The sequence below is a fragment of the Cebidichthys violaceus genome, unplaced genomic scaffold (assembly GCF_023349555.1).
Source record: "Cebidichthys violaceus isolate CVI_PGR_0920_01 unplaced genomic scaffold, fCebVio1.0.p SCAF_15, whole genome shotgun sequence".
Taxonomy (NCBI): Eukaryota; Metazoa; Chordata; class Actinopteri; order Perciformes; family Stichaeidae; genus Cebidichthys; species Cebidichthys violaceus.
Window position 1 is genome coordinate 9,686,530 of NW_027176318.1, and position 27,987 is coordinate 9,714,516.

Sequence of the window (27,987 nt, forward strand, 5' to 3'; positions counted from 1 at the left end):
CGTAGGCTGGGGGTTGTCAGAATAATATTCACCGGTAACAGAGATACTTCTAGCGAGAGAGAGGAGAGCACCACCTGCTGGACTAAATATGGTACAAGCAGCTACTTGGCACATAGCTCAAATCAGAGTGGTATAATATGAAACGATCCATCGTTTTACTCAAATGTACTGTTGTTTTCATACATCAATTAAATTATTTTACAGATTATGAGCTTGCATCATGCACCTATGTATATATATGCTATCTGTGTGATATACCAATAAAACAATTGGAAAACAATGTTTTGATTGATCATGTAAAATGAGATCTAGGCGTCTATAAAAATCGTAGACATTTTTATAAACAACTCCAGTTGCTTTTTTTTTCAGGGGGAGGGGGTATTGTAAATATTACCACCAAAGAGCGACAGTGAAAATAAGTTTAGCCATCACTGATTCGATGATCGATTGTGTCGCCTGGAGTTTCACGTTTGCTGCTATCATGTCGTCGATGATCGATTTTTTTTTTTAGTCACACAAAAGATGGCGGACCGAACGCCTGGTGGCTCTCAAAAAGCTACCGCTAAGGTGAATATACCGTTTGTACTTGCATTAGCTAGGTCTTTTCTGTTGTGGTGAAACGATGTAAATATTAGTATGCATGAACACACCGTGACTATTTACCTATTTAAAGCATGCAGGAGACTAGAGTTACGAATGTGCGCAATTGTGGTAGCTAACTACCAACGTGCTAAAGCTATCCACACTGGCTAATATAGCTAAGCTAAGCGAGTTAGCTAACGTTACACAAGAAGGACTAGTCAGGGCAGTTGATCCAGAAAGAAACGCTGTTAGCACAGCTCACAGGCTGATAGTGATAAAGCGAGACATTCGAACAAAGTGTAGTTATTTAATGTGATGAAGTAGTAGTTAAATGTAATATTTTTTAATTCGGGCCTAACAATATTTGAGCCTTGTTTCAGTCATCCACCGATTAATGCATTCAGTCGGTGGCGCTGCAGCAGCTTGTTTAGGCCTCTGGGTAATTTAGCTCAGTTGTATTTACATCCTGATGTCCAGATGCAACTAAGTTTAACATGTATTCAGTAATTGCAACGTGCAGAATAACCATCACCGGTTTGGGCTGTGGTTTGCAATCTGCAAGTGGACACAGCCCACTTTTCAGTGAGTTGGATGTTGTTACGGTCCTGGATCCCGCGTAACCTACCTGTCAACATGACTGCTGTCGCACTTTCTCAATCATCTGAATATGAATGAATACTATTTGGAGCAATATTGATCTGTGTGATGGACAGTATATGCAATATGCACAAACATTCAGAGTTCAGTTGTGTGACTACGAAATGCATGTTGAAAGTCAACCATGGTTTGTTTACATCGACAGGCGTTGCTTGAGAGCAAATTGAAGTCTTTCAGCATTGGCAAAATGGCAGTGGCAAAGAGGACCCTGAGCAAGAAGGAACAAGATGAAATAAAGAAAAAAGTAAGTATGGGCTTCCTTTTTTTAGAGAGAATATTGTCTATGTGATCTGTGGTAACTGGGTACACATTGTACAAAGATGCATGTCGATACATGTGTTTATTTACTTTGACGCTGGATTCTGTGTTCAGGAGGATGAGCGGGCAGCAGCAGAGATCTATGAGGAGTTTCTTGCGGCTTTTGAAGGAGGAGGGGAGGGCAAGGTCAAGGCCTTTGTCCGTGGTGGTATTGCAAATGCAACAAAAGGTACATTTCTATTATCTCCGTTAAGTGATTCCCAAGTAAATTGCATATTATGTTTGGGCACAATCACAGTTGTCAACATGCTCCATCCATGACTTAAAAAGTGAAATTTGAATGTAGCTGTAGTGGAATACAGAACAATCACACTCTGTCACCTTTCAGAGGAGGCAGCAGCTGATGAGAAGAAAGGAAAATTGTACAAGCCAAAGTCACGTTTCGAGAACCAATCAAAAAGCTTCTTGCCTTTGGATACCCCACCTCAGTTTTTAGCAATAGACAAAAGACATGTAAGTACTATCACAGTCAACAAGTAGCCTCTCTTGTAACTGCTGTAGTTAAGGATGCTTTGTTTTTGGACTCTGCTGATGCTATTTGCACCTTTTTGTATTTCAGGCTGTGAAGAAAACTACTGAAAAGGAAAAGAAGAAGAGCAACTTGGAGCTCTTCAAAGAAGAACTTAAACAGTTAGTTCCAGTACATTAACCTTTTTAGACATTTTAACGTAGTGGAAACGAGTGTTCCCAGGTGTTATGGTGCGGTTCCGAAAGTACAAATGTGTAATATGAACATAGGTGGTATGTAATTGTTGTGCATCCTGATTCCTACAGAATACAGGAGGAAAGGGATGAAAGACACAAGCTGAAAGGACGTGTTAGTCGCTTCGAACCTCTCTCGGGCACGGACGGAAGACGCTCATGTAAGTGTCTTAAAGTGACTGTGACGTGTACTAACTTGGCCTGAATTGGCGCTTTCCTGCACGCTTTACTCCACTCACCCCCCCCTCCCCCATCCACTTTTGCCCCTGAAACAAAATTTATACTGCGTTTCTGCTTCTTTTAGCGGATGGTTCTTCAAGAAGAAACCGTCCGTCCAGTGGTAATTTTGACTTATTATAGTGGCCGTGAATATCCTCATCTTGCCAAGAAAATATGCTGTCCCGTCAGACACCAAAGGAAATTCTTCTCTGTTCTGTTTCTGCAGTTTTGGATGATTGTGCGCCAGGTTCCCATGATGTTGGAGACCCATCCACTACTAACTTGTATCTCGGAAACATCAATCCACAGGTGAATTTCTATCCAAACATATATGAAGTAGAGAAGAGAGACACTAAAGCACTGACCGACATAGCTTCACTGTGAACAGGAGGACATGATTTGAGCGTTTTAAGTATGAATATTCAAACGTCATTTTGCTGTGAGCCAACTCTAAATACCAAACAACTGTGTTGCTTATTGTCCTAATTTCAAGTGGTTATCTTGTGCAGATATTAGCCAATGCCGATATATGAAGCATTAATATACCTGCATGTCTTTTTAAATTTTAGATGAATGAGGAGATGCTGTGTCAAGAGTTTGGCCGTTACGGTCCGCTGGCCAGTGTGAAGATCATGTGGCCGAGAACAGACGAGGAGAGGGCTCGGGAGAGGAACTGTGGTTTTGTGGCCTTCATGAACAGGAGGGATGCTGAGCGAGCACTCAAGAACCTAAATGGTACAGAGCTGCTTTTCTTTATTTTAAATAAAAAAATTACATTAGTTTTGTAACATAAATATGTATATCAAAATCAAAGGGTGTTTGGGGGAGGTGGTTACAACAGTGTTGTCTTGTCAAAACTTTGCTTACATCAACTGAATGTTAGTTTTAATCATTTCATTATTCTTCGCTATTTCAAATGTAAATATTACATTTGGTGGCTGAATTATACTGTTTAGATCATCAATATAATAGGTGACCCCAAACTTTTGAGCAGTAGTGTATATTTATATAAATTGCTTTCTTCTCTCCCCTTGCAGGAAAGATGATAATGAACTTTGAGATGAAATTAGGATGGGGCAAAGGTGTGCCCATCCCGCCCCACCCCATCTACATCCCTCCTTCCATGATGGAGCACACACTCCCACCGCCTCCCTCCGGCCTACCCTTCAATGCACAGCCCCGGGAGAGGCTAAAGAACCCCAGCGCTCCCTTGCTTCCTCCACCTAAAAACAAGGAGGAGTTTGAGAAGGTAACTCAGCATGTCAGCCTAGCATTTTGTCATGGGTTATGGCAGTGTGTTGTTAATTCAGATGGTGAGATGTTAGCCTTTATAATGAGCAGTCAGTACAAGTTTTAATCCAGTCATGTAAGTGATAGTCTTTGTCTGAATTAAACTAGCTTTGCACTGTATATCAAAGTGTGGGTGTAAAGAAATGTTAGCGTGTGGAAAATGCTCAGTGTTAGAGAGGTTTTTACGGTTAATGAATCCAGTGTCGGGTGTTTGGCCATTAGTAAAACTGACGGCAGTAAAGGAAAGTTGTTATCTAGTTGCACTTTAAAAATGCATTTTTTATATTTTTCAACTGTTGCCTTTTAACAATACTCACATTCTATGTTTATTATCTGATGTGACTTCATATACAGACTCTGTCGCAAGCCATAGTCAAAGTGGTTATCCCAACAGAAAGGTACATGTTTTTCTTTTTTTAAATTGGTGTACAAACTTAGAAAAAACATCCCATAATGAAGCTAAAGTTTGATCAATTGATCACTGCATGCTACAGGGGGCTGGTCAGTAGGGGTGAGCAATGGTTGAGGCAGTTGTACAAATGTCATCATATTAGTAGATGGAGTAATACTGACCGACATGTTTGATTTCTACCTTGCTCTTTCACACTCCACCATCACTCATGTTTCCTGTACTGTAACTAGCAAAAAAACATCATTATAGTGCTTATTTAATCATGAGTTTAGTCCATCACAGTTCCACTCCATACGTCAACATTTAATTGTGTTTTTCAACTTCCGTGGCATTGTTTCTCTGCCGCATACATAGTGTGCTGATACTAGCTCTGTAGTTGTGAGATCCTGCTTTCTGACCATTGCTCACTCGGACCGTCTACCCCCTTGGCCTCTGTCACTCTAGTAGGAGCTCAGTAAATCTGGCCCCTGCCAACAAATCCAAACCTGCCACTATTATTCTATATATGACCTTTGACATTGGCCTTGGTGAGCAGCACAAGTTGAACTGTCTGCAGCAGCGAGGGACCTGAAAAGCATCATGGGATGGATTGGGAAAGTATACTGAATTTTACCCCGCCATTGGTACGATCGGCTCCAATACAAGTAAATGTATTCTGTGTTGTCAAATGAAAGACATCCTTTGTCTTGTCGGACACTTAGGGCTATTTGTATGCAGCCTGCACCATATAGCTCCCCAAAATTGTCACAGAAGAACTTAAGTGATCTCATTGTATTCAGTTTTTACCAAGTCCAGCAGCAAACACCATGTTTAGCCTCTTTAGGCCATCAATCCTGTACTGCTTTGGTTCTTCTTCACTTGACATTAGTCAGGACATGAGTGGGGATTGAGAGGCACTGTATTTACAGACTTTTCAGTTCATACAGTGTCTGGTCAATGTTTCGCTCCTACTTTCCCAAGTTCTTCAGCTTCACTTGTTGCCCTTTTTTATATATCATTTTTGCCCATTTTTTTGAAAAATTTGAATCTAGGAAGATTTCAAAGAAAGGCTCCATGCAGTGCAATGTAATTAAGGCCTGTTGCACTGTATCCTTAAAGGACATAGGCTCAAACTTCAACAAATTCTACTGTTGCCTGAATTGTTAGTTTCTTTTTAATTCATTCTTAATTACTATAATTGTTTGGTAACAGCTTTCTATGATGCCCATGTCTATAATGCATTATAAACATTCTTATGTGTATTAATTGTTTTATAGCACTGTATATTTATAGTTATAGGCACTCGCAAGTACTTGTAATTCTTTGTAACAATAATCACAACACATTATATATAATTTTATCTTAAACTTCATGATTGCTGGTCACTCTCTGACTTTTTTTTTGCAAGTATGACGTATTACAATTCCCATAATTGGTCAAAAAAAATAGTTTTCTCTATAGCTAATATACCTGTTCATAACAATGTAAAGGGGTTTATATTTTTATATAACTCACCTGTTTATAGGGTTGTCACTGCCAAGATGGTGATATTTTATACAGTCTATGGCGATAACGTTATTAATGTTATAAGTTAAATTCATCTTATACATGTTGTTCTTATAACTATAATTACACAGTGATATAAGGAGATTATAGCGCATTATAAGTATGTTTATCATGCTTTTTAGACATGGGTCCTAGAAAGGTTTACTGTAACATCCGTTGTCATTTAAGTAAATTTTTTTGGCAGCATTTATGTATCGATGTTCTGCATAGGCTCAGGTTATGTTTGATTTAAGCCTGGTTATGTGACACTCTTGGACAGTTGTCTCTAATAAGATATGCCTCACAGTGAATTAGTGATGAATAGTTATTTTCATTTAAGTGACATCTTCTTCCAGGTACTTTTTAACAAGTACTACCATGGCAGCGCACTATTCAGTGACAGCCCACTCTGCAAGTCATGACCAACGACATTTGTTTTGTCAATTATCCGTCGGGTCTGTCGAGAGACAACTGTTCCGAGTGTCAAAGCACCAAAGCAAAAATGAAACTTTGAACAGACAGGCTTTTGTAGTGGTCAAGAGTCAGGCCGGTCTGAATCCGTTTGCTTTAACTGTGTTTTTCTTGTAGGAATTTGCTCTCTCTCATCCACCGAATGATCGAGTTTGTGGTGCGTGAAGGCCCAATGTTTGAAGCCATGATCATGAACAGAGAAATCAACAATCCCATGTACAGGTCAGTGCCGCTGCACATCACTAATGCATTTACCTTTTGAACATCTTCGTACTTAATCGTATTTGCATGCTCATGTTTATGATCTTTCTTCCAGGTTTCTATTTGAGAACCAAAGCCCAGCACACGTATACTACCGGTGGAAGATCTACTCCATACTACAGGTTTGATTTCCAACTTATGAAATGGCATAAAGTGTCAAAATATAATGCTGTAGGATCACAGTCCAGCAGGTTTGGTTTTGATATTAACTGTAAGTTCCTTGCTCAGGGCGAAGCACCAGTCAAATGGAAAACGGAGGACTTTAGAATGTTTAAGAATGGCTCCATGTGGCGTCCGCCTCCTCTTAATCCATACCTCCATGGTCCTTATGATGATGGCGAGGAAGAGGAGGAAGACGAGGAGGGCAGCAAGAAAGGCTGCTTGAAAGAAGAGTAAGTCCATTTCTTTATGAATTTTGGCATTGATCCAGTTCAAAATGTAGTCTGAATCATCTCATGATTCATGAGATGTGTTGACATGCCCTGCTGTTGGTGAACCTGCCCTTCATTTCTGCAGAGAGCGGGACAAACTCGAGGAGATGCTGCGTGGTATGACTCCCAGGAGGGGAGACATAGCAGAAGCCATGTTGTTTTGTCTGAGCCATGCCGAAGCAGCTGAAGAGATTGTGGAATGTGTCACAGAGTCTCTCTCCATCCTCAAAACCCCTCTTCCCAAGAAGGCAAGACAAAGCGGCAATCTTTTGCTCGGAAAAGGACCAACGACGTCCATGAATATTAAAATACATGTTCTCTTTTATATTTCAGATTGCACGGTTATATCTAGTTTCTGATGTGCTGTACAACTCTTCTGCCAAAGTATCCAATGCGTCTTACTACAGAAAATAGTGAGTAGTGTAATTCTTGGGCCTGTATTACACAGCACTGTCAGTGTAAGATAGGAATACCTGTCTCACCTACTTCTGTTTCAAATTCACATGAGTTCTCTTCTCTTCTCATCAGTTTTGAGACAAAGCTATGCCAGGTGTTTGCCGACCTCAACGCGACATACAAGTCGATACAGGGCCACCTTCAGAGTGAGAACTTTAAGGTACCAAACATCCGAATCCCGCTAAGTAAACCAAACACCAATAATTTAACACTTATCAGTTTGTTACCAACGTTATGTCACTCAACCATCTTTCTCTCCTTTGTGGCAGCAACGAGTTATGGCATGTTTCCGGGCGTGGGAGGACTGGGCCGTGTACCCGGACCCCTTCCTGATCAAGCTGCAGAACATCTTCCTGGGTCTAGTTAATCTCGCTGCAGAGAAGGAACCCCCTGTCGTCATTGTGGAGGTACATTATGTAACGATACTTGACCATTTTATTATACTATAATAACTTTGCTTTCCAAACCTACCCCATGAGTTGCTGAAGTCCTAGCTTGATTTTTTTTTTATTTTTATTGTGTGCCATCTTTTGGTCCAGGCTGAGCCAGCAGAAGACATTGATGGGGCTCCGATAGGGGAGTATGTAGATGGATCTCTGCTGGAGGATGTGGATGGGGTGCCGATTGACGCAGGGCCCATTGATGGAGCTCCTATTGACGGAGCCCCCCTGGATGACCTAGATGGTGTTCCTATCAAGCCCATGGAAGAAGACATCGATGGAATACCTTGTGAGTTGTGCAGAGTCCAGCGTAGGATATCGTACGAGGTGGATGTTAATGATTTCAGTCCGACAGGCTCGACTGTATGCAGATCTTGTAGAGTGGCTCAATTTCTTGCTCTTTTCCTGGTTTTCATAGTGGATCCGTCCAAGGATGCAACCTTCAAGGTAGCGCCCTCAAAGTGGGAGGCGGTGGAAGAGTCAGAGTTGGAATCTCAAGGTGAGGTGTTTTGGTGGAATCAAACTAAATTTGAACATATGAAAAGCTTTGACTTAAGTACATAAATTATCTTTGTCACCAATTTGGTTGTTTGCGTTCTTAGTTGCAGTTTTACCTTCTTTTGTTTGCCCTTTAGCAGTGACAACTTCTAAATGGGAGGCGTTTGAGCAGCCAGAAGAAACAAAAAAGTGAGTTTTGTGTGTGCTGTCTTTTGAGGATAATGGTCTGTTCTGCAAATACATAGCTGCACCCTCAACCTTGTTTGTATTTTATTAAATCCAATGTTTCCATCTCTGAAGGGATGAGGAGGACAGTGATTATGATGACAGGAGCCCTCACTCGGATGATAATCAGAGCTACTCGAACCCCATCAGAGAGGACTCGGATATTAAGGCCAAAATGTCTGAAATGAATGAGGAGAAACGCACAAAGCTCAGAGAAATAGAGGTACTTCACAACTACAACAAACCCCCATACTACATGAGCAGCATAGCATATTTGTGGTGCTATGCATGCAGATAAAATAGTTTTGACCATTTTCCTTTTCTTCCTTTGTTCACCCAGGTTAAGGTCATGAAGTTCCAGGATGAGCTGGAGTCTGGGAAAAGGCCCAAGAAGCCTGGGCAGAGTATTCAGGAGCAGGTGGAGCACTACAGGGACAAATTACTACAAAAGGTATTAAAGTTGGGCTCTTTATATGTTACTATAGATGACATCAAATACAGTAATTGAAATTCGGGTTAATTTATTGTTTCCTTATTGCAGGAAAAGGAAAAGGAGAAACTTGAACGGGAGAAAGAGAGGGAGAAGAAAGAGAAGGAGAAAGCTGAGGCCCGTTTGAAGGATTTGAAGAAGGAAAAAGAAAAGGACGACACGCCAACCAGGAAAGAGAGGTGAGATAACCATGTGTTAGTGTCAGGTTCAACAATCACTTAGGGTGTAATTTATTAAACATGGGATTGGTTTAATTTCCTGTTTGACATATATTTCTCACCTCCGGTTGATAGGAAGCGGCGTCACAGTGGGTCACCCAGCCCAACAAGGAGTAGCACCCGACGAGGCCGGTCATCCTCACCCCGTTCAGAGCGGTCAGAAAGATCAGAACGCTCCGACCGCTCATACTCTAAAGACACATCTTCCCGCACCACCCATAAAGACTCCCCGCGAACCAGCGTCAAAAAATCCTCAAAGAGGTAAGACACTCTGTCCAGTGCATACACTAATGTTATTAGAGCCAGGTTAGGGTTAGTCTGACTCACCAGATGTAGGCTGTGGGTATAAGCCTGCAGTTTTACTCTCCCTATACCAGAATGATATTGTGAAGAGCCAGAGTGTGGTTAGGAGAGTTGAAACATTTAGATGCAATTTAAAATGTCCTGTTTGTCCCACTAGATCTCCCTCACCTCGCACACCCAAGCGATCCAGGAGGTCGCGCTCCAAGACGCCCAAGAAATCAGCAAAGAAGTCTCGCTCCAAATCACGGTCACCTCACCGGTCTCATAAAAAATCAAAGAAGAGCAAACACTGACACGTCTTTTCCTATTTCCCTCCCTCACCACTCTTCCCTTTTCTGCGCCGTGTTGTATAAAAGATTGACTGAATGATTTGTTAGCTGAAGATCTCTGCCCAAATGTTAATGTATAGACAATGAAGAGTGGAGGGTGCTGCATGGGTTTCCATCGGGTGTATCTCTAATGGATGGGGCCATTAATGTTTTATATTGTACAAAAAATGATGTGCTTTGTGTGTCCTGATTCCCCAACACCTCCCAATGGAATTCATCCACACACGAACAGAGTGTTATGACAAGTCATATTCATGCTCATTTTCTGTTTTTGTAGTTAACATGAAAAAGGATTCCTAATAAACAAATGTCATTTTTAAATCAAACATGATGTGGACATTCAGAAACATGTGTTTTTAATGAAAGTCAGTTGCAACAAAATATATACAACCAATTGTTACTTACAATTTCACAAAAAGCCTCCTTCCGATTAGACCGTCAAAACTGGAAAAGCAATATTGTTAAGACAAATTCCAATTTAAATCAAGCTGTTAAATTACTTCACAGCTTAGCATGTGCCTTCTTCAGCTGATCTCTCAGTTCCAGATGAGCGATGGAGGAGAGGTGCACCTCATCTGGCCCATCAGCGATGCGTAGCGTCCGCACATATGAATAGCTGAGGAAGAATATGGTAATGCTGGCGTGAGAAACAGAATTCATTTAATGCTTATTCTTGTGTGTGTGTGTGTGTGTGTGTGTGTGTGTGTGTGTGTGTGTGTGTGTGTGTGTGTGTGTGTGTGTGTGTGTGTGTGTGTGTGTGTGTGTGTGTGTGTGTGTGTGTGTGTTAAACTTACATCTGTGCTAGTGGGAAGTCTCCAGACACACCTGCACCTCCATAGACCTGTATCGCACAGTCCACCACCTTACACGCCATCCTGGCTGCTGCCACCTTGATCATAGCAATCTAAGAAGATGACCAGTAAAAAAAAAAATATTATTTAGTTACTGAACGACTGTTCCTGGATGTATGCAGGAATCCTGAAGTCAAATGTAATACCTTTTAGACACTATCCATACATTTCAAAACCTCTTCGCCACTTAGACTCTTCTAACAGGTTACATCATCGTCATACTTAAACTAACATTTAGTATACATCAATTGTAAGAGCACATTCCCCAAAAATGCCATAGTTGTATGTCATAACAAATTTCATATTATGCCATAAAAAAATCATAGATATCTCTTTTACAGTTTGTAAAAATGAATGAGTTCCCTCCAGATATCTGAGCACTTAACCCCAACTATCTCTAAGGCTGAGCCCAGCCAGGTCACAAAGGAAGCTCATTACAGAAGCTTCTATCCGCAATTTGATTCTTTAGGTCACGACCCAAAGCTCTTGTTGATGGGTGAGGGTCGGCACGTAAATGGACTGGTAAATCGAGAGCTTTGCCTTCCAGCTCACCTCAACAGTCCGGTAAAAGGCCTGCATCACAGTTGACAGTGCTCCATTTTACCCTCCCTTTTGAACAAGACCTCGACATACTTGAACTCCCCAGCTCGGGGCAATGACTCACTCTCAACCTGGAGGGTGCAAGCCACTGCCGCTGCTGTTCGGTGCATAACGCCAAACAGTCAGAGACTCAAAGTCACACCTCCTGCACCAGCTCTGATTCCTTCCCCGCCAGATAGGAGCAGGTAAGACCACTCTGACATACTATCACTTTACAAGACATATTGTATTATGATAGGGCTTGACATTAAACTTTTTGTTTTACTTAATCAATAGCCAGGCTTATGGTCTGAAATTGAAGGGTTATTTTCTAAAAAAACAACAACTCCATATTGTATTCTTTTACTTTGTTTTTGTCATATATAAGGTTATTAGCATAAAAACACGATCAAATGATAAGGAAAGAAATTATTGTATTTTTATTTAAATATTGGCTTTGATTAAAAATGTTTTGGAGGCATTAGTAGTTTTAATTATGTATTATGCAATACACAATCTCATAAAAATGTCATAGTATAGTATTTCATGAAAATGCCATAGAATCAGAGAACCATAGTCATCAATTTTTTTATAAAAATGTCATAGTATGTCAGAAAAATATCACAAACATTTCATAGTCATATTGTTTAGTATGTCACAAAACATTTATGGTTTACTATACCACAAACATGTCATAGTATAGTATTCCATAAATTGTCAGAAATAATGGCATGTCTTAAAAAAATGTCATAGTATAGTATGTCTTAAAAAATGTCAGTTTAGGATTTCATCAAAACTTTAGTGAAAATGTCAGAATAGTATAGCAAAGGGAATGTGGGGAAAAAAGTCATAGTATTGTACGTCGAAAAAAGTATATACTATTGACAATTTGTATATACCTAGTACGGAATCGGGTCCCATCACACTATCTCCATAACAGAGTATCGACAGTTTTACCTGTTTGCGAGCAGCCCGGCCGCCCAGTGTATCCAGAGCACGAGCAGCATGTAGAGTCAGCAGGCGAGTCTGTTCTATCATGAGACGGCACTCTGCAATCCAGTGAGCAACAACTTCCTACACCATGATAACACAAGAAGGTGAGCATATTTACTTAAGCTGCATTTCAAAATATGTCCACTAGGTGGCACTACAAGAAAAGAGCTTGATACATGTCACAGTACTACAGGTCGGAAATTCAAGTTACAGGAATCTCTGGAGTCAATGTTCACTCACATGTTGGTACAATTTCTTTCCAAATGTGTGCCTGGAGGCAGCCCGCTGGCAGAGCAGCTCCAGTGCTAACTCTGCCACACCAACAGCCCTCATACAGTGGTGCAGTCTGCCCGGCCCCAGACGACCCTGGGCAATCTCAAATCCCCGGCCTTCACCTGGAAACAAATCCACAATGGGACAGAACCCAGAGGCACAACAGAAACTAGGAATCATCTCAGGAGGGAAAGTATTTCTCTCGCCTGGTGACCTTGTACACATAATTGTCAAGACAGCATCACTTTATTGTCCAAACACAAAGGAATGCTCAGGAATTATTCATTTTGATGGCTTTGCAGGTGGTGCTTACGTCTAAGACCTATTGTGAGTAAATGAGTGGAAACAGGAACACAAAGCGATACAGTGTCTTACCCAAAATAATGTTACAGGTAGGGACACGCACATTTTCAAAGTGCACTTCAAAGTGGCCACCATGGATGGCATCTGAGCCCAGAAACAAGGGAAAGAACTGGTTAAAAAAGGAAATAATTACTGTGGGAAAACAGGAAAGTATCAATTGAACATGAAGATGTAATGACAGACTTTATCCTACCATCCTGTCCAAACACAGTGAGCGGTCTGACGAGCCTTACACCTGGTGTGTCCATAGGGACCAGGATCATACTGTGCTGGTCATGTCTAGAAACAAGTTTGTAATTTAAAGGAATGATAGTTTGACCCTAAACTTCTTTAAATCTACAATTCTATTTTCAATGTGATACATTTCCAAGTGTCGATTGCTGCAGCCCTGATTTATTTTCCTCTCTTTGCAAATAAGGTTGGGCGTGTGTGCCTTGTTATATTGCTGACAAAACAAGAACAAAGTCTTGGGTGTGGTTGTCTCTAGATTTTCTTTCTATGTATATCTTAAATGCTTGCAACTGGTGACCTTACAGAGCCAATTACATGCCAGCCAAATTAGACGAGTTTCAACAGGATCAAATTTGTATATTTTTCTTGTCATGTGAGCCTAACATGTGAGCAGAAAGACGAGGCAAGTGACACGTATTAAAATGCAAGTGCATGCTGGGAGGTACACCCTGTCCCATAACCAAAGTCCACTTCAAATTTTACTGGAACAAACAAAACTTAATGGGGAAAAATAGCCTCTAAACTAAAGTCCAAAGCTACACTGACAAGCACAGAATCATTGTAATATAAAACCAGGAGAGTAACTTAATTGGTAGAAGTAACTGGTAACTGTTCCACTGACCTGGTTTTAACATCTTGAGAATCGCTCCTGCACATCACAATGGCCACTTTGCATTGGGAATTGCCAGCACCTGTGGGGTACAGTAAAAAATGCTGGGGCTCATTGCATTCATGTTTAGTTGTTGTCGAACCCTAAGAACCCATTATGGAACAAGTAACTTTTCACAGTCCGACTCTGTTCTTAACCCTTCCGTTGCCCGGGTCTGGCCGGAAAACAATGTGTGTCGCTGACTGGGAAGCGCCCAACGTGAATGGAGCCGGTGACAGAGTGATGGCACAAGAACGGCCCGCTGAGACCGCCACAGGTTGATTTACATTTCCCGAGTTGGATTCTTTAACTTTCAGCAATATTTAGTTTGTCATTAAGAAGATCTTGTGTGTTGGGGGGGAAACTTACTCAAGTCTTTCCTGGGTTTGGGAACCAGTCTGGGTAACTTTGGTGAAGCTGTGTAGAGGCTCTCTGCCATTTACTTCTTCATTTCTGTTTTTCCCTGTTTTGTGGTCAGTTAGGGAGCTTAGTATTGTTTCTGTAGGCCAGTTGAACTCCATATGTTCTAGTTAGTGTGGAGGTTTTGTTTATTATTTTGGCCATAGAGACACTGACGTCCTTGCTTCCATTTTTGATAGATGGTTTAATTCTGTTTATTACTATTTTAGTAATAAAGGTTACTCATTGATTCTCTCATTTTGTTTAAATTTGATGTTACTTCCTGTGTATCCCTAGACAATAGGCTGTAAAACCTGGATGAAATGTTTCTTAATGGAAGCAAATAAATGTTTAAAAACCAGAAAGCTTAAGTGTACAGAGTGATGACCAAATGCAGAATATTTTGGAATTTCCATAGCTGGGAGTTCCTTTCCAGAAAAACGGTCTCTAATGTGGCCGTGGGTCCTTAGGGCACAGATGGGGTGACCGACGGTCTGCCTTCCTGTTTATATTTCTGCCGAAGTGGCAAAACTGTCCCCTAAGGACAGGACATATGGACACCAGACAGCAGCAAACAAGACATCAACTATGTTGAAATATTCACAGCATGAAAATCACAGCATGAGTGCATGTGAACACTTCAACAAACACAATCTGACAGATGTTTAGTCTTTAAACTCAGTCTCTGATTGCAGAAGTTTAAACAAACATCAAATGATTACGCTTGCACTAAGCCCAAAACATTTTTTTTTTTACACCTGACACAACTCAAGACCAAATCTAGGACAGCGTGTTTGGCACGGGAGCAGGTAGGGTTTTCCTCTGAGTCCTTACATAAGTCTCATGGTCCATGATATTAAGGTGAGCCCTGCTGTCATGCAACAGCCAAGCCCATACATGTCCTGTCACCACTGGAATGAAACCTCCCCATTCCAGTAATCCGTCTTCCTGAGAAAGCGACATCCAATCAACAATTTGAGTTGCCAAGTTTAAAAAAAAAGTACACGTCGGTATGACATACTTCTAAAATGAATACCTTTTTCTTTGCCAAAAAATGTCTAGCTTAAATTTAGTTTTTTTGAATTTACTTGTATGATGCATAAAAGTGAGAGACAAAGAGATTAAAAACAAGCTGAGGTAAATAACAGTATTCTTTAGAAAACCAAACTACTGAAGTTCCATTAAATACTTTAAAGTTAAAAGAATCTAAAACAGAATGGTAAAGTCCACAGGATTTTTGCTACTGTGAGTGAGGTTGGTAAACGATATACACAACACACAATGACAAACCAATAATGACTGCATTTCAGCAAACCACAACAAAAGAAATAAGCCTTGTAAATGGGACGGGATGTCATTCTATATTCTCCTTTTATCATTTCTTTTCTCGTAGACATAAACAAAAGGGCAGCCAGCAGGGCACTCCCTGCGTGACATCCAGAGTGAGAGATTAAATTCACAATCTATCCGAGATTGAAAAACAGCTTCTCTTTGTGTAGTGCTTTTGCACAGTAGAGCAAGCAAAGACACTAAGGAGCTTTTTGTTTATCCATTTATCCTGCATCATAAAACAGTCTTAAAGACGCAGACGCACGTGTGTGGAGAGCTACGTGTTGAGGAGAGGTGCTCCAGAGTGTCAGCAGTGAAGGGGCAGGCTGAGGGAGAGATCAGTTCCTCCTGTCCTGTGGAGCACACAACATTTCTCCTCAGGATACTTAACTCCTTGTGTGCGATAAAAAAAAAAGAAGAGGATCTCACCATTTTTTATAACCCCACCAGAAGGAACAGCAACAAGGTAAGAACATATTTTCAATTTTAACCACCACTTTATTCAATATTTTTCATAAACTACAAAACAAGTCAAACTATCACTAGAAAAAAACAAGAAACTAGCTACATATTACATTCATTTATTACACAATGAAATACACTGAACAGTACTGTGCCTTGTTTTTCAGATAGTCAGAGGTTCACTTTAGTGTTGGCCTTAACAGTCAAAGTCCTGGTCAGGATATTTTATGGTATTATAATAAACATAGTGAGGTAATGATAACAAGCCGAGCGTACGTTTGTTTTTTCGTCTTCTCAGTGTTACATTCTGCTCACTTTAAAACACTTTGTGACCCTGAGTTTTCACGATAAAAAGAACTTCTGCCTGTGATTGTTTAAATAAAATGAATGAAATGTGTTTGATCCAAATGTAAATTTTAAAAAAAGGTCACCACACCACTAAAGTAAATAAAAAAACTAAAGAAAAAAACACTCCTGAACTGACTGACGGGGTCCTCAAAACGTAGAATAACACCAAATAATTTGTTTTATCTTCTTAATTTAAAGTTTTCTGATGCTGTTAAAAGTGTTTACATCAGTAATGTTTGTACAAACAGCAGTAAAACAAGCCTTTAATGAGATTAATTTGCTCTATATATTGTGGTGACCAAATAACCCAAACAACTACATTAAAAACAAAAGAAAGTGGTTCAAACCATTACGCCCCCTTACATATGAAGAGCAGCTGTTGACAGCACTAGAATACTTGACATATTTCAGAATGTTCCAACAAACATCTGTTTCAACGAACTGCTGCTCCTCCCAAACAGGAGATAATGACTCATTATATAACCTGGATACTTTTCATAAGACTGTTGTCATCTTAGCAGTATGATTTGCCAACATTTTCCTGGGACGCAAAATATTCCATATGCATAATATACTTAAGCAAGGAATTAAATCATCAGTAACGTAATGGGTTTTATTTCAGTTCCCTGAATAAAATAGAAATTATATGATAATATATATATGTGAACAACTCCTGAAGAGACTTTTCCAAGCAGCAAAAATGTTTGATCAGTGAGTGAGTCACCATGTACACCCACATACACACAGTACTGTATTTACTGTCCGAACCACAGGGAGGGGACTTTAGCAATACAACAATGCTGGATGAAGGTCTCAGTAAGTCCCACTCAAAGCAACATCCTGGATTTGTATCTGGCAAGAGACCCTAGTTGCACTTGTGTCATCCTCACTCCATATATTTCCTGATTAAAGATGTTATCAGTTTGCAATGACGTTTGTACTGTTTATGTACTTGATGAATGTTGATCTTTATCCTTATTGCTAATCAATAAATCAGAGGTTGTGATTAAAGCAGTAAACTAAATGCTGACATGTTCCTAGTCTGTGGATCAGCTAGTATCCAACAGAATACAGACAAACTAAATTCCTAAAGTATTTAGTTGCTTTGCGAGTCTCTTTGCCCTTTCTACAGTTCAGACAGACATGCCTTAAGAAATTAGGGAAATCATGCAGGAGAGACTTCATTCATGCAGAATAAAGAAAACTCCCCTTTTCCTGTTCCTAATGAGAAGCAGCTGATTTAAAACATGTAATCTGCTCTTGTTGTGTTAAATAACACACACATTACACTTGTATGCAATGGATTGATTAAATAGCTCATATATCACAACACGTCCAACTAAAAAAGGGCAAAGTGAAATCTTTTCCCCATTTAAAAAAAATAACAAATGCTTCCCTTGATTGTGCTTCTTTTTTTCTGTACAGACAAAAATGGAAGATTTCTATGAATTCGATGTCGATGAGGACTTGAGCTTAAATGACAGTTATGACTACAGTCACGAACACAGTGTTTGTGACAAGGAAGCAGTGCGCTCGTTTGGCAGCGTCTTCCTCCCGGTCATCTATGCCTTGGCTCTGGTGGTGGGCCTGGCGGGGAACGCCCTGGTAGTGGTGGTCTATGCGTCAAGGCTGCGACTACGAACCCTGACAGACGTGTGCATCCTGAACCTCGCCATTTCGGACCTGCTGCTCCTCTTCACGCTGCCTTTTTGGGCAGCTGATGCCGTTCACGGTTGGAAGTTGGGTTCGACAGCCTGCAAGCTCACCTCCTTCCTCTACAGTACCAACTTCAGCTGTGGCATGCTGCTGCTGGCGTGCATCAGTGTGGATCGCTACCGCGCTGTAGCCCACAATCCTGCAGGCAGGACTGGAACAGGTCCCAGGGTGAGGATACAGTGGATCCTGGTGTGTGTGCTGTTGTGGGCTGTAGCCAGCTTTCTTGGCATTCCCGAACTTTATTTTAGCACAGTGAAGCACTCCCATCACAGGACGGCCTGTACAGCCATCTACCCGGTCAGCATGGCCCGACCTACAAAGGCTGCCCTGGAGCTGATGGAGGTGACCCTTAGATTCTTGCTCCCTTTCTCGCTCATGACGGTGTGCTACTGCTTGGTGGGGCGGACACTGAGCCGGGCAGCTGGGGTTCGGAGAGATCGAAAGTGGCGTGCCCTGCGTGTCCTGCTGGCTGTGGTGGCTGTATTCCTGCTCACCCAGCTGCCCTACAACGTGGTCAAGCTGATCCGAGCGATGGACACCATCTACATCCTCGTGACCGACTGTGAGGTCAGCAAGGGCCTGGATCGAGCTCTCCAAGTGACAGAGAGCCTGGCGCTGGTCCACGCCTGCGTTAACCCCCTCCTCTATGCCTTCATCGGATCGTCCTTCAGGGGACACGTCCTCAAGGCTGCCAAGCGCCTTGGACAGCGACTTGGGAGACACCCGAGACATGTCAACGAGGAGCCGGCAGTGGAGATTGCACTCAAGACGCGCACTCAAACGCAGTCCCAGTCCGATTCAGAAGACCAAGCCACCAGCACCTTTACTATTTAAGACTCAAATTATGTATCCATTTATCTGTGGGCACCTATACAAAATTGTATATCTATGTATATATATTTTCATGTTTAGTATTATAAGAGATAGACATCAATAACCATAAGATTGTTATTGTAATAAACAAATATGTTCAGTCAGTTTATAAGCAGTAATGAATTTTGTATAAGTTATGTATTTTTGGTAAATAAAAGAAAGATTTTCAGTTATATGCATGGACTAAAATCTGTTGCAAATAAATGCAGATGAAACTCAAGATGCTCTGAGTACTTCTCTGGTTCCTCACAACAAATCAAATTCAATCTTATAGTCTGCGCTGCCTCACATGAGATCATCTGCATCTTGTTGTATCCTTGCATCCTGTGGCTTTGGGTTGGGATGAGAATGGCTTGATTGCACAGTGGGTGACCCATTGAGTCAAAAAACAAGGGGAACGGCAAACAGCAGGACCTCTGCATGTCATCAAACTGGAAACAAAGCGGCATATTCCTTAGAGAAGCCTTAAGTCTGACTGGTGGTTTTATCCGCTCATCTTTATTCTATTTAACTAATATGAGCTTGAAGGAGCAAACAAGTATGTAATGACTTTACATTTTAGTGGTATTTAAATGCTCTCCTTGACTGCCAAAAAGAATTCCTCTTTGTAATTACTCAATCATAACATTATGATCACGCTAACCCCAATGCATTCAGTGCATGTCTAATATAGGGTCAGATCAGGGTACGGCCACAGTCCACGTTTTAACAGTGATTTACTCAAGCCGGTTTACTGTAGTGAAGACATAGAGGGGCCAGCTTAATTTGGCAAAAACCTCCAGATTAGATTCACAACAGATAGATCATTAAGATCTTCAGAGTTAAAAGTTTTCATTGTTTACCATTCTTTCCTTCTGCAGCACCTGTTAGACATCCTCTTTCCACTGTAATGGCATACAGCTTGGATACGAGGGAGCTGAACTTCAACAAACGAGTGCGTTTGTTTGGAGACAATTCAAACTGTGGCCCAAAATGTAGTCTCTCCAGTCAGGGTCCCCAGGCAATACAAGCATTGAGTTGTATGTCACATGACTAAACAGGTAAACAAGGAACAAAGCCATCCTTAAAACTCTGCTTTTCATTTTAATTCATTATGGTCTGACCCAGACGTACACCAGGCTTTTCTTAAATAGTAAATGATCAGGTGACTATTACATGTCTCCACACTATTAACTATAACACCAAATCATACGAACGTTTAACTTAATCTTAACTTTACCTGAAGGAAAATTGAAATTACTTGTAAGACGATTCCATTCCACTAGGAACTACTAAAACACATGTTACACATGTGTACAGCGTCTGTGCTTGTGTAAGTGTGTATGCAAATACAAAACGCCTATTGCTTAAAGATAAAAGACTGCAGGTCTGGGAATCATTTTTAGGACATTATCATGTGCATGGGACAGTCTTGTATATGTTCCACACCACAGAGCTGCCATAGCAACATCTACAGTATAAACCCGCCCATTTAGCGCCTCAGAGTTAGCCACAGACATCTTTATAGAAAAAGTGACAGCAAAGAAGGATTACGGTGTTAGGGGTTCACATAAATGGATAGGAGTAACCATAAATCCTTTAACACAATTTCAATTCACAATTGATCTAGTTTTACTTCTTCTTTTGTTGTAAGTTAAAATCGGATTGAGTGTCTGTACACTGCAGAGGCTCAAGACCCTCCAATTTCCAGTCTTGAATAATATGGTTTACCACAAAATCAGCCACAAGTCACAGCAAGTATGAACTGGCCATCAACAGATCACCATACTTTCCGAACAGAGAGTTCACGCCAGCAGAGGAAATTCTTACAACCCATCAAGATTTTTTTCTACTGATGGAAATGTTCCTTCCAAGGAAAAGAGAAATGAAAAGAGACCAACTTTAGACAAATGTGCACTTCTTAAAGACAATAATTTGAAAGGAAAAATTCTGCTCATTCTTGGTAAACCATAGCGTTTTCAACAACAAGAGGGAATTCCATGCAGGCTCTTAAAAAAGCATAAAAACAACAGGCCACTGTTTTCCTTTTAAGTGGGAATCAAAAGCTAAGACCACATCTGTGTCAGAGGAAACATCTGGAATATCTTTCAGTTCAAAGTGATTTAGGGAGGTGCACGATAAATATCTACACCAATGAGAGTTTTGGATATTTAAGTGATAACCGTCACTTAAACCCTAAATACTTAAAGGCTTACTTTAACAATGTTAGTGAATTAATTGTTCCCTACATCACATTATGTAGTAGTTTTAACGGGATAATATGAACCAAATTCATTAAAAGAGAAAATTTAAAGCAAAAGAGACCAGAAGAACAGTGACTCACACATGAGTCATTGAAAAGTCTGAGGCAGAGAATCAACACATACGTACAGTGTGTGTGTGTGTGTGTGTGTGTGTGTGTGTGTGTGTGTGTGTGTGTGTGTGTGTGTGTGTTTAGCCATCTTGTTTCACTTGAATTATTCACAATGACCAATTAGAGGTAAAATGTTGACTTGTGGTACACACACTAAAAGTGTGTTGTTATTTGAATCTGTGACCTTTACTGGTTCAACCGGCTGGTAACCCAAAGCTGCTCTGACACATTTCCCAGAATGAAATTGGATCCAAGATTTTTTTTTACTTTAAAAACAAATTGCTGTCTTAGAGTAAAGCCATCTGCCCTTTTTTGTAGTCCACATGTTTGCAGCTTGGGACGGACATAAAATGACTCCTTGTTTTATTGATCTTAAGCTCTCTAATGGTGTTTTTAGTCCTAAATGGAAGTCTTGAGTGTTTTTAGTGAAATAACAGTTATTTTCTTATAAAACCAATGGAAATAGAAATGTACATACCACTGCTCCACCATTTCTTGCCGTTTATGACGAAGTTGTCTTCATCCCTGCAAAGAGTGCACTCCATGTTGGTTGCATCACTGGAGGCCACATCAGGCTCTGTGGAAGGGACCACAGGACAACTCAGAACATGCACATTTTACACCAAATAAAAGATAACTAATGAGAATTAGACTAACAGTGTTAACATCTCCAATCCACAGCTTTTGCATTTCATTCCAGCTTTTCCAAAATTCTGGATTCCAGCTCAAACCACAGACAGAGTGGGTAAAATAAATCAAGTGCACTCACACCATTTTCATACTTAAACAGCGGATAGATTCTTTATCAGCACAAGATGGAGGTTCCTCTTCGATGTCATCCAGTGTAATAAAATCGACCAAACTTTTGACAAAAAACATCCCCAAAACACTACTTATCACCATCTGTGTTTACGAAAAACCATGGGGAGTTTCACACCCACTGTAATCACCATTGGCAACAGCATGCTGTGGTTTCCAGGCGGAGTGGAAAGCAAAGGGAGAAATTACTCATGAGTGAGCTTGAGTTTGCTGTTGGCATGTAGAATTTCCAAACTACGGAGTCGGAAACAACCGTGCTGCCTGGCTCATTTAAGACCAGAACCATCACTGGAAAGTTTGACAAAAAAATACATACATATTTTGAGGACTTAACTTCATCAGAACCTTGTGGAGGGTGTTTTGAGACGCTGCCTCATGTCTACACAAAAAAACTCTAAAATAACATTCCTTACATGTTCCCCACTCATTCCACTGACTCTACAGAATATGGTATGTTTTCCATGTTCAGCCTTGATATAAAGAACAGTCACCCCGTGACATGAAGCATATATTTGAAAGTCGTGACGCAGGAGGGCATGGTCATGGAAATACCTGTCATACAGAAGCAGGAGCGGATCTCTCCTTTGAGCAGAGGCTCCAGCCATTTACTCTTCTGCTCCTCACTGCCAAACATGTGGAGCACCTCCATGTTTCCTGTGTCTGGGGAGAAACATCATACAACACACTGTCTTCCAGGATATCATGAAAAAATTAAATTTGAATATGCTCTTCAGGACTGAAATCAATCTACAAATAAATACCTTTCAGCGCTAATTTGAGGGATTTTTATGTTTTAATCCCAGTGAATATGTCAAAGGAATGCATTGTTGTTATGATATCAACAAGACTGAAAGATTGACATTTGGAGAGGATTTTACTCGACTACAGAGGATGTTATCCAGAACATGAGATTCTAGATAAAATACAGTGCGTGGTCATTATGTACTGTAATTATAGCCCATTATTGTCAATGGCCTCCAAATGATCTAAACATTTGACCACATGTAGGATGTGTTACCAGGAGCCTGGCAGTTGAAGACTTCAGGGGCAAAGAGGCAGCGTCCAGTTTCCTCTGCAATGTAGGCATAGTCCAGCTGACTGAGGCCGCTGACCGCAGGCAGGAATAGGTTCCACAGCCCCGCCTCCCTAGCTTTCACCTGGTAACACACACATGTTTCCATCAAAATGTTGACTACTTTATGTTCTCAATAAATAAAGCTGTCATCGTAACTGTGAACACAAGTTTCTATTTGAGGACACAGAGATAGGAACCCTTACACAAAAGTCACACTGCAAAATATTGTCTCTGCCTCATAACAATTTCAATCTGTCTGTATACAAAGTAACAAACCCTGCCCTACCTAGAGCAATTTTCCCATAACAAAAACTAAAGAAAGAAAGTAGACTGTCTCCTTTCTCTGGGTTTTACTGGTAGCTGCAAACACGAGTTCAAGGTTCAGACAATAGAGTCTGCTCTTTGTCTTCTCTCAGCTGAACAAAACCTTGTTTCCCCTCACATGATAAGCACTCTATTATAATAACGCATGCAAACATTTTTCAGCTGAAAGTCATTTAGCAAGATTCTGCTCACAACACACTACTACAGCATTTAGCTGTTAAATCCCAAAGCATTCCACTACAGTGCATATGCATGCGCTAACTGCAAGTGACAACAAGCAGGGCTCAAGAAATAACTGTATTAATTATATAATTGAAACAGTTAGTGATGGATTGCAGTGCAGGGCTGACTCAGAAGGGAGGTGCACTGTTTAGACAGGATTTAAATAAACATGGCCCTTCAACCTGCTGGATCAATATTGAAATAACACCTCTTGGAGTTGCTCTATTGAGATGTGTTAGTTATTCTCTAACCCATGTGATTTATATTTTGTTTGTAATAACTGCACCGTGTCTGTATTTGTAGTGGTAACTTGTACCAAATGAAATAGAAAGGGAAAGGTTTTTATCACACACCTTTAGATCCTGTATTATCTGGGGGGTGTGCCACCTCTGTGGAGACTGAGCGTGTTTGGAGTAGTACTCTGCAACTTCCTGGAAAGAAAACAACAGTTTTTTGACACAGTATTTTTGGACTCTAATGTCACTTCTGCACTCTCTTCATCAGTGGAAACCTGTACCATAGAATTCTGAAACCTTTCTGAGACTTTACGCTGTGTTAATGAAGTCATTTCTGAAGGCATTACTACAGAAGAAACAAATCTGTTTAATCTGTGGCCACTCTGCCCACTGCTCTGTTAGCCTTACACTGCTGCACTGCATTAAGATTGCTATGATGCCCAGCCAATGGTGATAATTATGCATGCAATACAATTCATGTACTCAATAGACTCCTTGTTTTCTCGCTCGAATGAATTAATCCTGATTGCATGAATGAACTGGTGTGCTCCGTCAAATCCTTTCATGTGAAAGTAAAAGTCCATCTCTCTTATGTTGTTGGCAGCTCTCAGTACTGACCTCCTGAGCAGGAAGCACGTTTTGTCTCATGAAGTCTTTGACCTGTTGGAGAACAGCCTGACCTTTAGCTGTCTGCAGGAACAGACCGTCTCCTGTTGGACATGTGTCAGACCTGGCAAGAAACACATCTCACACGTTAAAAAGTCCACAGGTAACATCGGAAGCAGCAGCTGGATGCCAAATTCCAACTGTTGTGGTTTTAAATTTAATCAGCAGGTGGAATCAGTCAGTTTTCTGGCCTACAACATAAAGTTTAGACTGTCTTATTATATCAAACTCTATTACTGCTTATATTAGCACATTAATGCATATTACTGAAATGAATGCCTAAAAAAATCTAGGACTTTCATCAACTTCTATCAAACTCAATGAGTGTCTGAATCTGTGACAGCTTACAGATAAAGTTACACCAGCAAATGTGATATGACTCAGATATCCAACACCAACATCTAGTATCTTTTGAAAGTAATTGTTCAGTCACAATTAATGATGGACTGCCGTGCAGTGCATGAAACACATGTAAAACACATGTAAAAACAACCACAAGCATCGTCTTACACAACTCTAGCAGCCAACATACCTCTGTGAAAGCTGCAAAGCAATCTTAGCCAAGGGCTCCACATGCTGGCCGAACTGTGCTGCATTGGGAGCACTGGCATTACCCAGTAGGTGGCGTGCATAGATCCCCTGATGGGAAAGAAAAAAGGTAAATAAAGGAGAGTGATAAATATTACATTCAAAGCTAACCAGATCCATCTAGGTCCTTCTCTAGTTAAGGAGACAATACCAATCTATTATGGGACATCTGAAGAACCCCAACAATGTAATGGTACAGTTAGAATTTCACTTAAGTTGACAATTTATCTATATCTAAAAAAACTAATTAAAAAAAGTAAATGGGGAGAATTTTTTGTTGAACTTTGTATATAAATCGGTACAAACCTGTGAAATTGCTGCCATTTTAAAGACAGACAGGGCCAGGTAGAAATTCAACTGTGGCAAAGCAGACGGGATCCCCCGGACCCGGCAGTAAATGGAGATCAGGTCTCCCACAGTTGGGATACCTGCTCATTGGTTGGAGAGATAATTTGGAGAACAGATACTATGTCTATGTACTTTGACAGAAAGATGCTGGAGCAAAGCATGTCCAGCTATTTGAGCAATGTTCTGTTTTTGTTGTTCTGTTCAGAGTTGTTATTTGTTTACTACCTTCTATTCCTTTTAAGCTGCCCATTGTGCTGCTGATGTTAATGTTTGTAGGCCAGTAGTGAGGCATGAGGAAGTAGGCCAGGTCTGCCAAGGGCTGCCCAGTGGTAGACAGCTCCCAGTCCAGTACTGCCATCACACGTGCCTAATGACATCAAATGCACTTTGTAAAGCATTAAAGTCACCTGACGCAGATAGGTAAGAGTAACTGTTTCAGGAGGTGTACCTCTCTTGGATGGAATATCAAGTTGTCCAATCGGAAATCTCCATGGACAAGCGTGACCTCGTTATCAGTGGCTGGCAAATTCTTCATCAACCAATCAGACAGTTCATTCATGGCTGGAATGTCTCTGTGGGCTGCTGCAGTGTACTGCTTTGTCCAGGTGGACACCTTTTGAGAGGGAACGCCACTTTAGAATATCACAACTCTGACTACTTTTTTATCTTGATTTGACGAGTACACGGTGTTGTGCTCACTTGTCTCTTGCAGTAACCTGATCCTTTTCCAAATCCTTCAAGGTTCAGTGATGCCAGGTCCAGTGAGTGTAGCTTTGCCAACGCTTCCACCGCAGCCACATATAGAGCTGCTCTCTCTGCTGCACTGACTCCAGGGAGACGAAGATCCCTGAATATACGCCCCTGTTCAATATGCATGGATAAACAAGATGGTAGAGTATGTATTTAGAAGCCTGGGCTTCAATCAAGTATGTCAAGTCAGTGTGACAGCAAGCGAACACTGATGAGTCCAAATTTCATCCTTTATCATTACATTATAGAGCAAAGGTTAAGCAAAACAGCAATAAACATATTAGATTCAGCGGTAGCACAAACCTACCCTCACATGCTCCATTAAGTAGAACTCTGTTCCAATGATTTCAGCATCAGTGCAGTGCAACAGAGGCTGAGGTACAGGGAATCCCGCAGAGAACAGGGCCTTCTGCACCCGATACTCCCTGTCCACCTATAAATAAAGTCAAAGCTCCACCATTCAGAATCAGAATCAGCTTTATTGACCATGTACGCTTACAAGGAATTTGACTCTGGTTTTTCATTGCTCTCCACATACATACACAGAATTTACAAATAAACAGGAAAAAAATGCAAATATATCAAAAAAATAAAAAACAAGGACAACGAAAAACCAAAAAGAGTAGAACATCAGCCACACTGTAGGCCTTAAGATAATGACATTGTTTTTCACAGGTACCACACGATCCAAATAATTTCATACACAGATACTGATAGGTTACTGCTGATATATTACTGCACATATATATATATATATATATATATATATATATATATATATATCAGCTAAACATGCAAAAAAAGTGAAACTTGTGAACTGACAATAAGCACACAAAAAATATTGGGAATGACATTTTGAATAGTAATTTTTAGCAGTTTAATTCAAGGAAATTCCTGTGGAAATGACCAACTGTGTTATATATAATATAACACTATATATTATTGAACCGTATTCCCATGAACATGTGATTGTGCAGTAAAAAAAAAAGATTTGTCTCCATTTTGACTGTAGTTCCTTCCAAATCATATACTGTATGTATTTCTAGGAAGTTATTAGATGTGTGTTTCATACAACCAGTACACAACAGTGCTGCAAAAAATATCTAGTGCTTATTTACTTTATTTTCCACAAGCAACTTCTGTCAATAACATAACATGCAAGGATACAGAAAAGCTACAGAAAATGCAACTTTACTTTTTTACATGCAAATTGAATCGCTCCTGAACATTTTATTTACGAGTCAAACCTAGTTCTCCCTACCTTGTGAGCTCCTGGCAGCAGCTCACCTGGAGGTTTCTTCCTCAGAACATAGCTGTTAGAGGGACTTTGGATCAGGAAGGTTGGGTTCGACTGACCAGCGCTGAAAAGACAACAGGAAGCTGTTAGCGAGCAGTAAGATTGTTACACTTTTAGCTTTAAATTCAACAAACCAGCTTTATTTATTTATAACGTCACCTATACTGTCTGACAGTGAGCGTGTCATTAATTGACACGGTCCGTGACTTGACAGACAGATATCTTTGCAGTCCACCAACACTGAATTGATGTTGCTGTCGAACAGAAGTTGTCAGCTCCTCCATGGCTCAGAGTGGATTAATCATCTGCAGGTGCGTTGTTGGGTTAACTTTCGCATTGTTGATAATGGTGGTCGGACCATTTACGTCTGCACACACTGACGTAATATCCTCAAAAAATATTTATATCGTACAGATA

At 40.6% G+C, this 27,987-nt stretch overlaps 3 protein-coding genes across 6 annotated transcripts; 2 read left to right on the forward strand and 1 right to left on the reverse strand.

The window, feature by feature from the left end:
- Positions 1 to 494: 494 nt before the first annotated feature.
- u2surp (U2 snRNP-associated SURP domain containing) lies at positions 495 to 10,152 on the forward strand. 4 transcript variants are annotated; one of them, XM_068709886.1, is made up of 26 exons: positions 495 to 567; positions 1,385 to 1,483; positions 1,612 to 1,726; positions 1,886 to 2,010; positions 2,117 to 2,187; positions 2,332 to 2,420; positions 2,564 to 2,599; positions 2,705 to 2,787; positions 3,048 to 3,213; positions 3,516 to 3,727; positions 4,123 to 4,166; positions 6,293 to 6,397; positions 6,492 to 6,558; positions 6,665 to 6,828; positions 6,953 to 7,115; positions 7,201 to 7,280; positions 7,396 to 7,483; positions 7,593 to 7,730; positions 7,863 to 8,052; positions 8,182 to 8,262; positions 8,399 to 8,450; positions 8,562 to 8,709; positions 8,827 to 8,937; positions 9,028 to 9,155; positions 9,270 to 9,455; positions 9,655 to 10,152. In XM_068709886.1, exons 1-26 carry the CDS (start codon positions 523 to 525, stop codon positions 9,788 to 9,790), a joined length of 2,922 nt encoding a protein of 973 aa, XP_068565987.1. In that variant the 5' UTR covers positions 495 to 522; the 3' UTR covers positions 9,791 to 10,152. The 4 variants fall into 4 exon arrangements, with proteins under 4 accessions (XP_068565987.1, XP_068565988.1, XP_068565989.1 ...); XM_068709887.1 differs by having other exon boundaries at positions 8,402 to 8,450; XM_068709888.1 differs by lacking the exon at positions 2,564 to 2,599.
- A 9-nt stretch (positions 10,153 to 10,161) lies between these two features.
- acad11 (acyl-CoA dehydrogenase family, member 11) lies at positions 10,162 to 27,917 on the reverse strand. The gene is made up of 20 exons (XM_068709890.1): positions 27,730 to 27,917; positions 27,535 to 27,634; positions 26,581 to 26,706; positions 26,223 to 26,384; positions 25,972 to 26,136; positions 25,749 to 25,890; positions 25,482 to 25,603; positions 25,120 to 25,226; positions 24,540 to 24,651; positions 24,039 to 24,116; positions 23,083 to 23,221; positions 22,617 to 22,724; positions 21,724 to 21,822; positions 13,739 to 13,808; positions 13,079 to 13,164; positions 12,898 to 12,969; positions 12,490 to 12,644; positions 12,214 to 12,330; positions 10,621 to 10,730; positions 10,162 to 10,442 (listed from the first exon to the last, which is right to left on the reverse strand). The coding sequence occupies exons 1-20, from the start codon at positions 27,852 to 27,854 to the stop codon at positions 10,328 to 10,330; spliced, it is 2,310 nt and encodes a 769-aa protein (XP_068565991.1). The 5' UTR covers positions 27,855 to 27,917; the 3' UTR covers positions 10,162 to 10,327.
- ackr4b (atypical chemokine receptor 4b) lies at positions 15,708 to 19,112 on the forward strand. Its single transcript, XM_068709891.1, has 2 exons — positions 15,708 to 15,959; positions 17,729 to 19,112. The coding sequence occupies exon 2, from the start codon at positions 17,735 to 17,737 to the stop codon at positions 18,851 to 18,853; it is 1,119 nt and encodes a 372-aa protein (XP_068565992.1). The 5' UTR covers positions 15,708 to 15,959; positions 17,729 to 17,734; the 3' UTR covers positions 18,854 to 19,112.
- Positions 27,918 to 27,987: the final 70 nt, after the last annotated feature.

Bases quoted from the DNA above. Each gene is read 5' to 3' on its own strand.
- u2surp (XM_068709886.1), top strand. From the start codon at position 523: ATGGCGGACCGAACGCCTGGTGGCTCTCAAAAAGCTACCGCTAAG. The intron at 2,788-3,047 runs GTGAATTTCTAT...TTTAAATTTTAG, and splicing joins TCGGAAACATCAATCCACAG to ATGAATGAGGAGATGCTGTG. The intron at 8,053-8,181 runs GTGAGTTGTGCA...TGGTTTTCATAG, and splicing joins AGACATCGATGGAATACCTT to TGGATCCGTCCAAGGATGCA.
- ackr4b (XM_068709891.1), top strand. From the start codon at position 17,735: ATGGAAGATTTCTATGAATTCGATGTCGATGAGGACTTGAGCTTAAAT.
- acad11 (XM_068709890.1), bottom strand. From the start codon at position 27,854: ATGGAGGAGCTGACAACTTCTGTTCGACAGCAACATCAATTCAGTGTT. The intron at 24,652-25,119 runs GTATGTTGGCTG...GTTTCTTGCCAG, and splicing joins GCTTTGCAGCTTTCACAGAG to GTCTGACACATGTCCAACAG. The intron at 12,645-12,897 runs GTAAGACACTGT...ATTTGTTTCCAG, and splicing joins TACCTGTAACATTATTTTGG to GTGAAGGCCGGGGATTTGAG.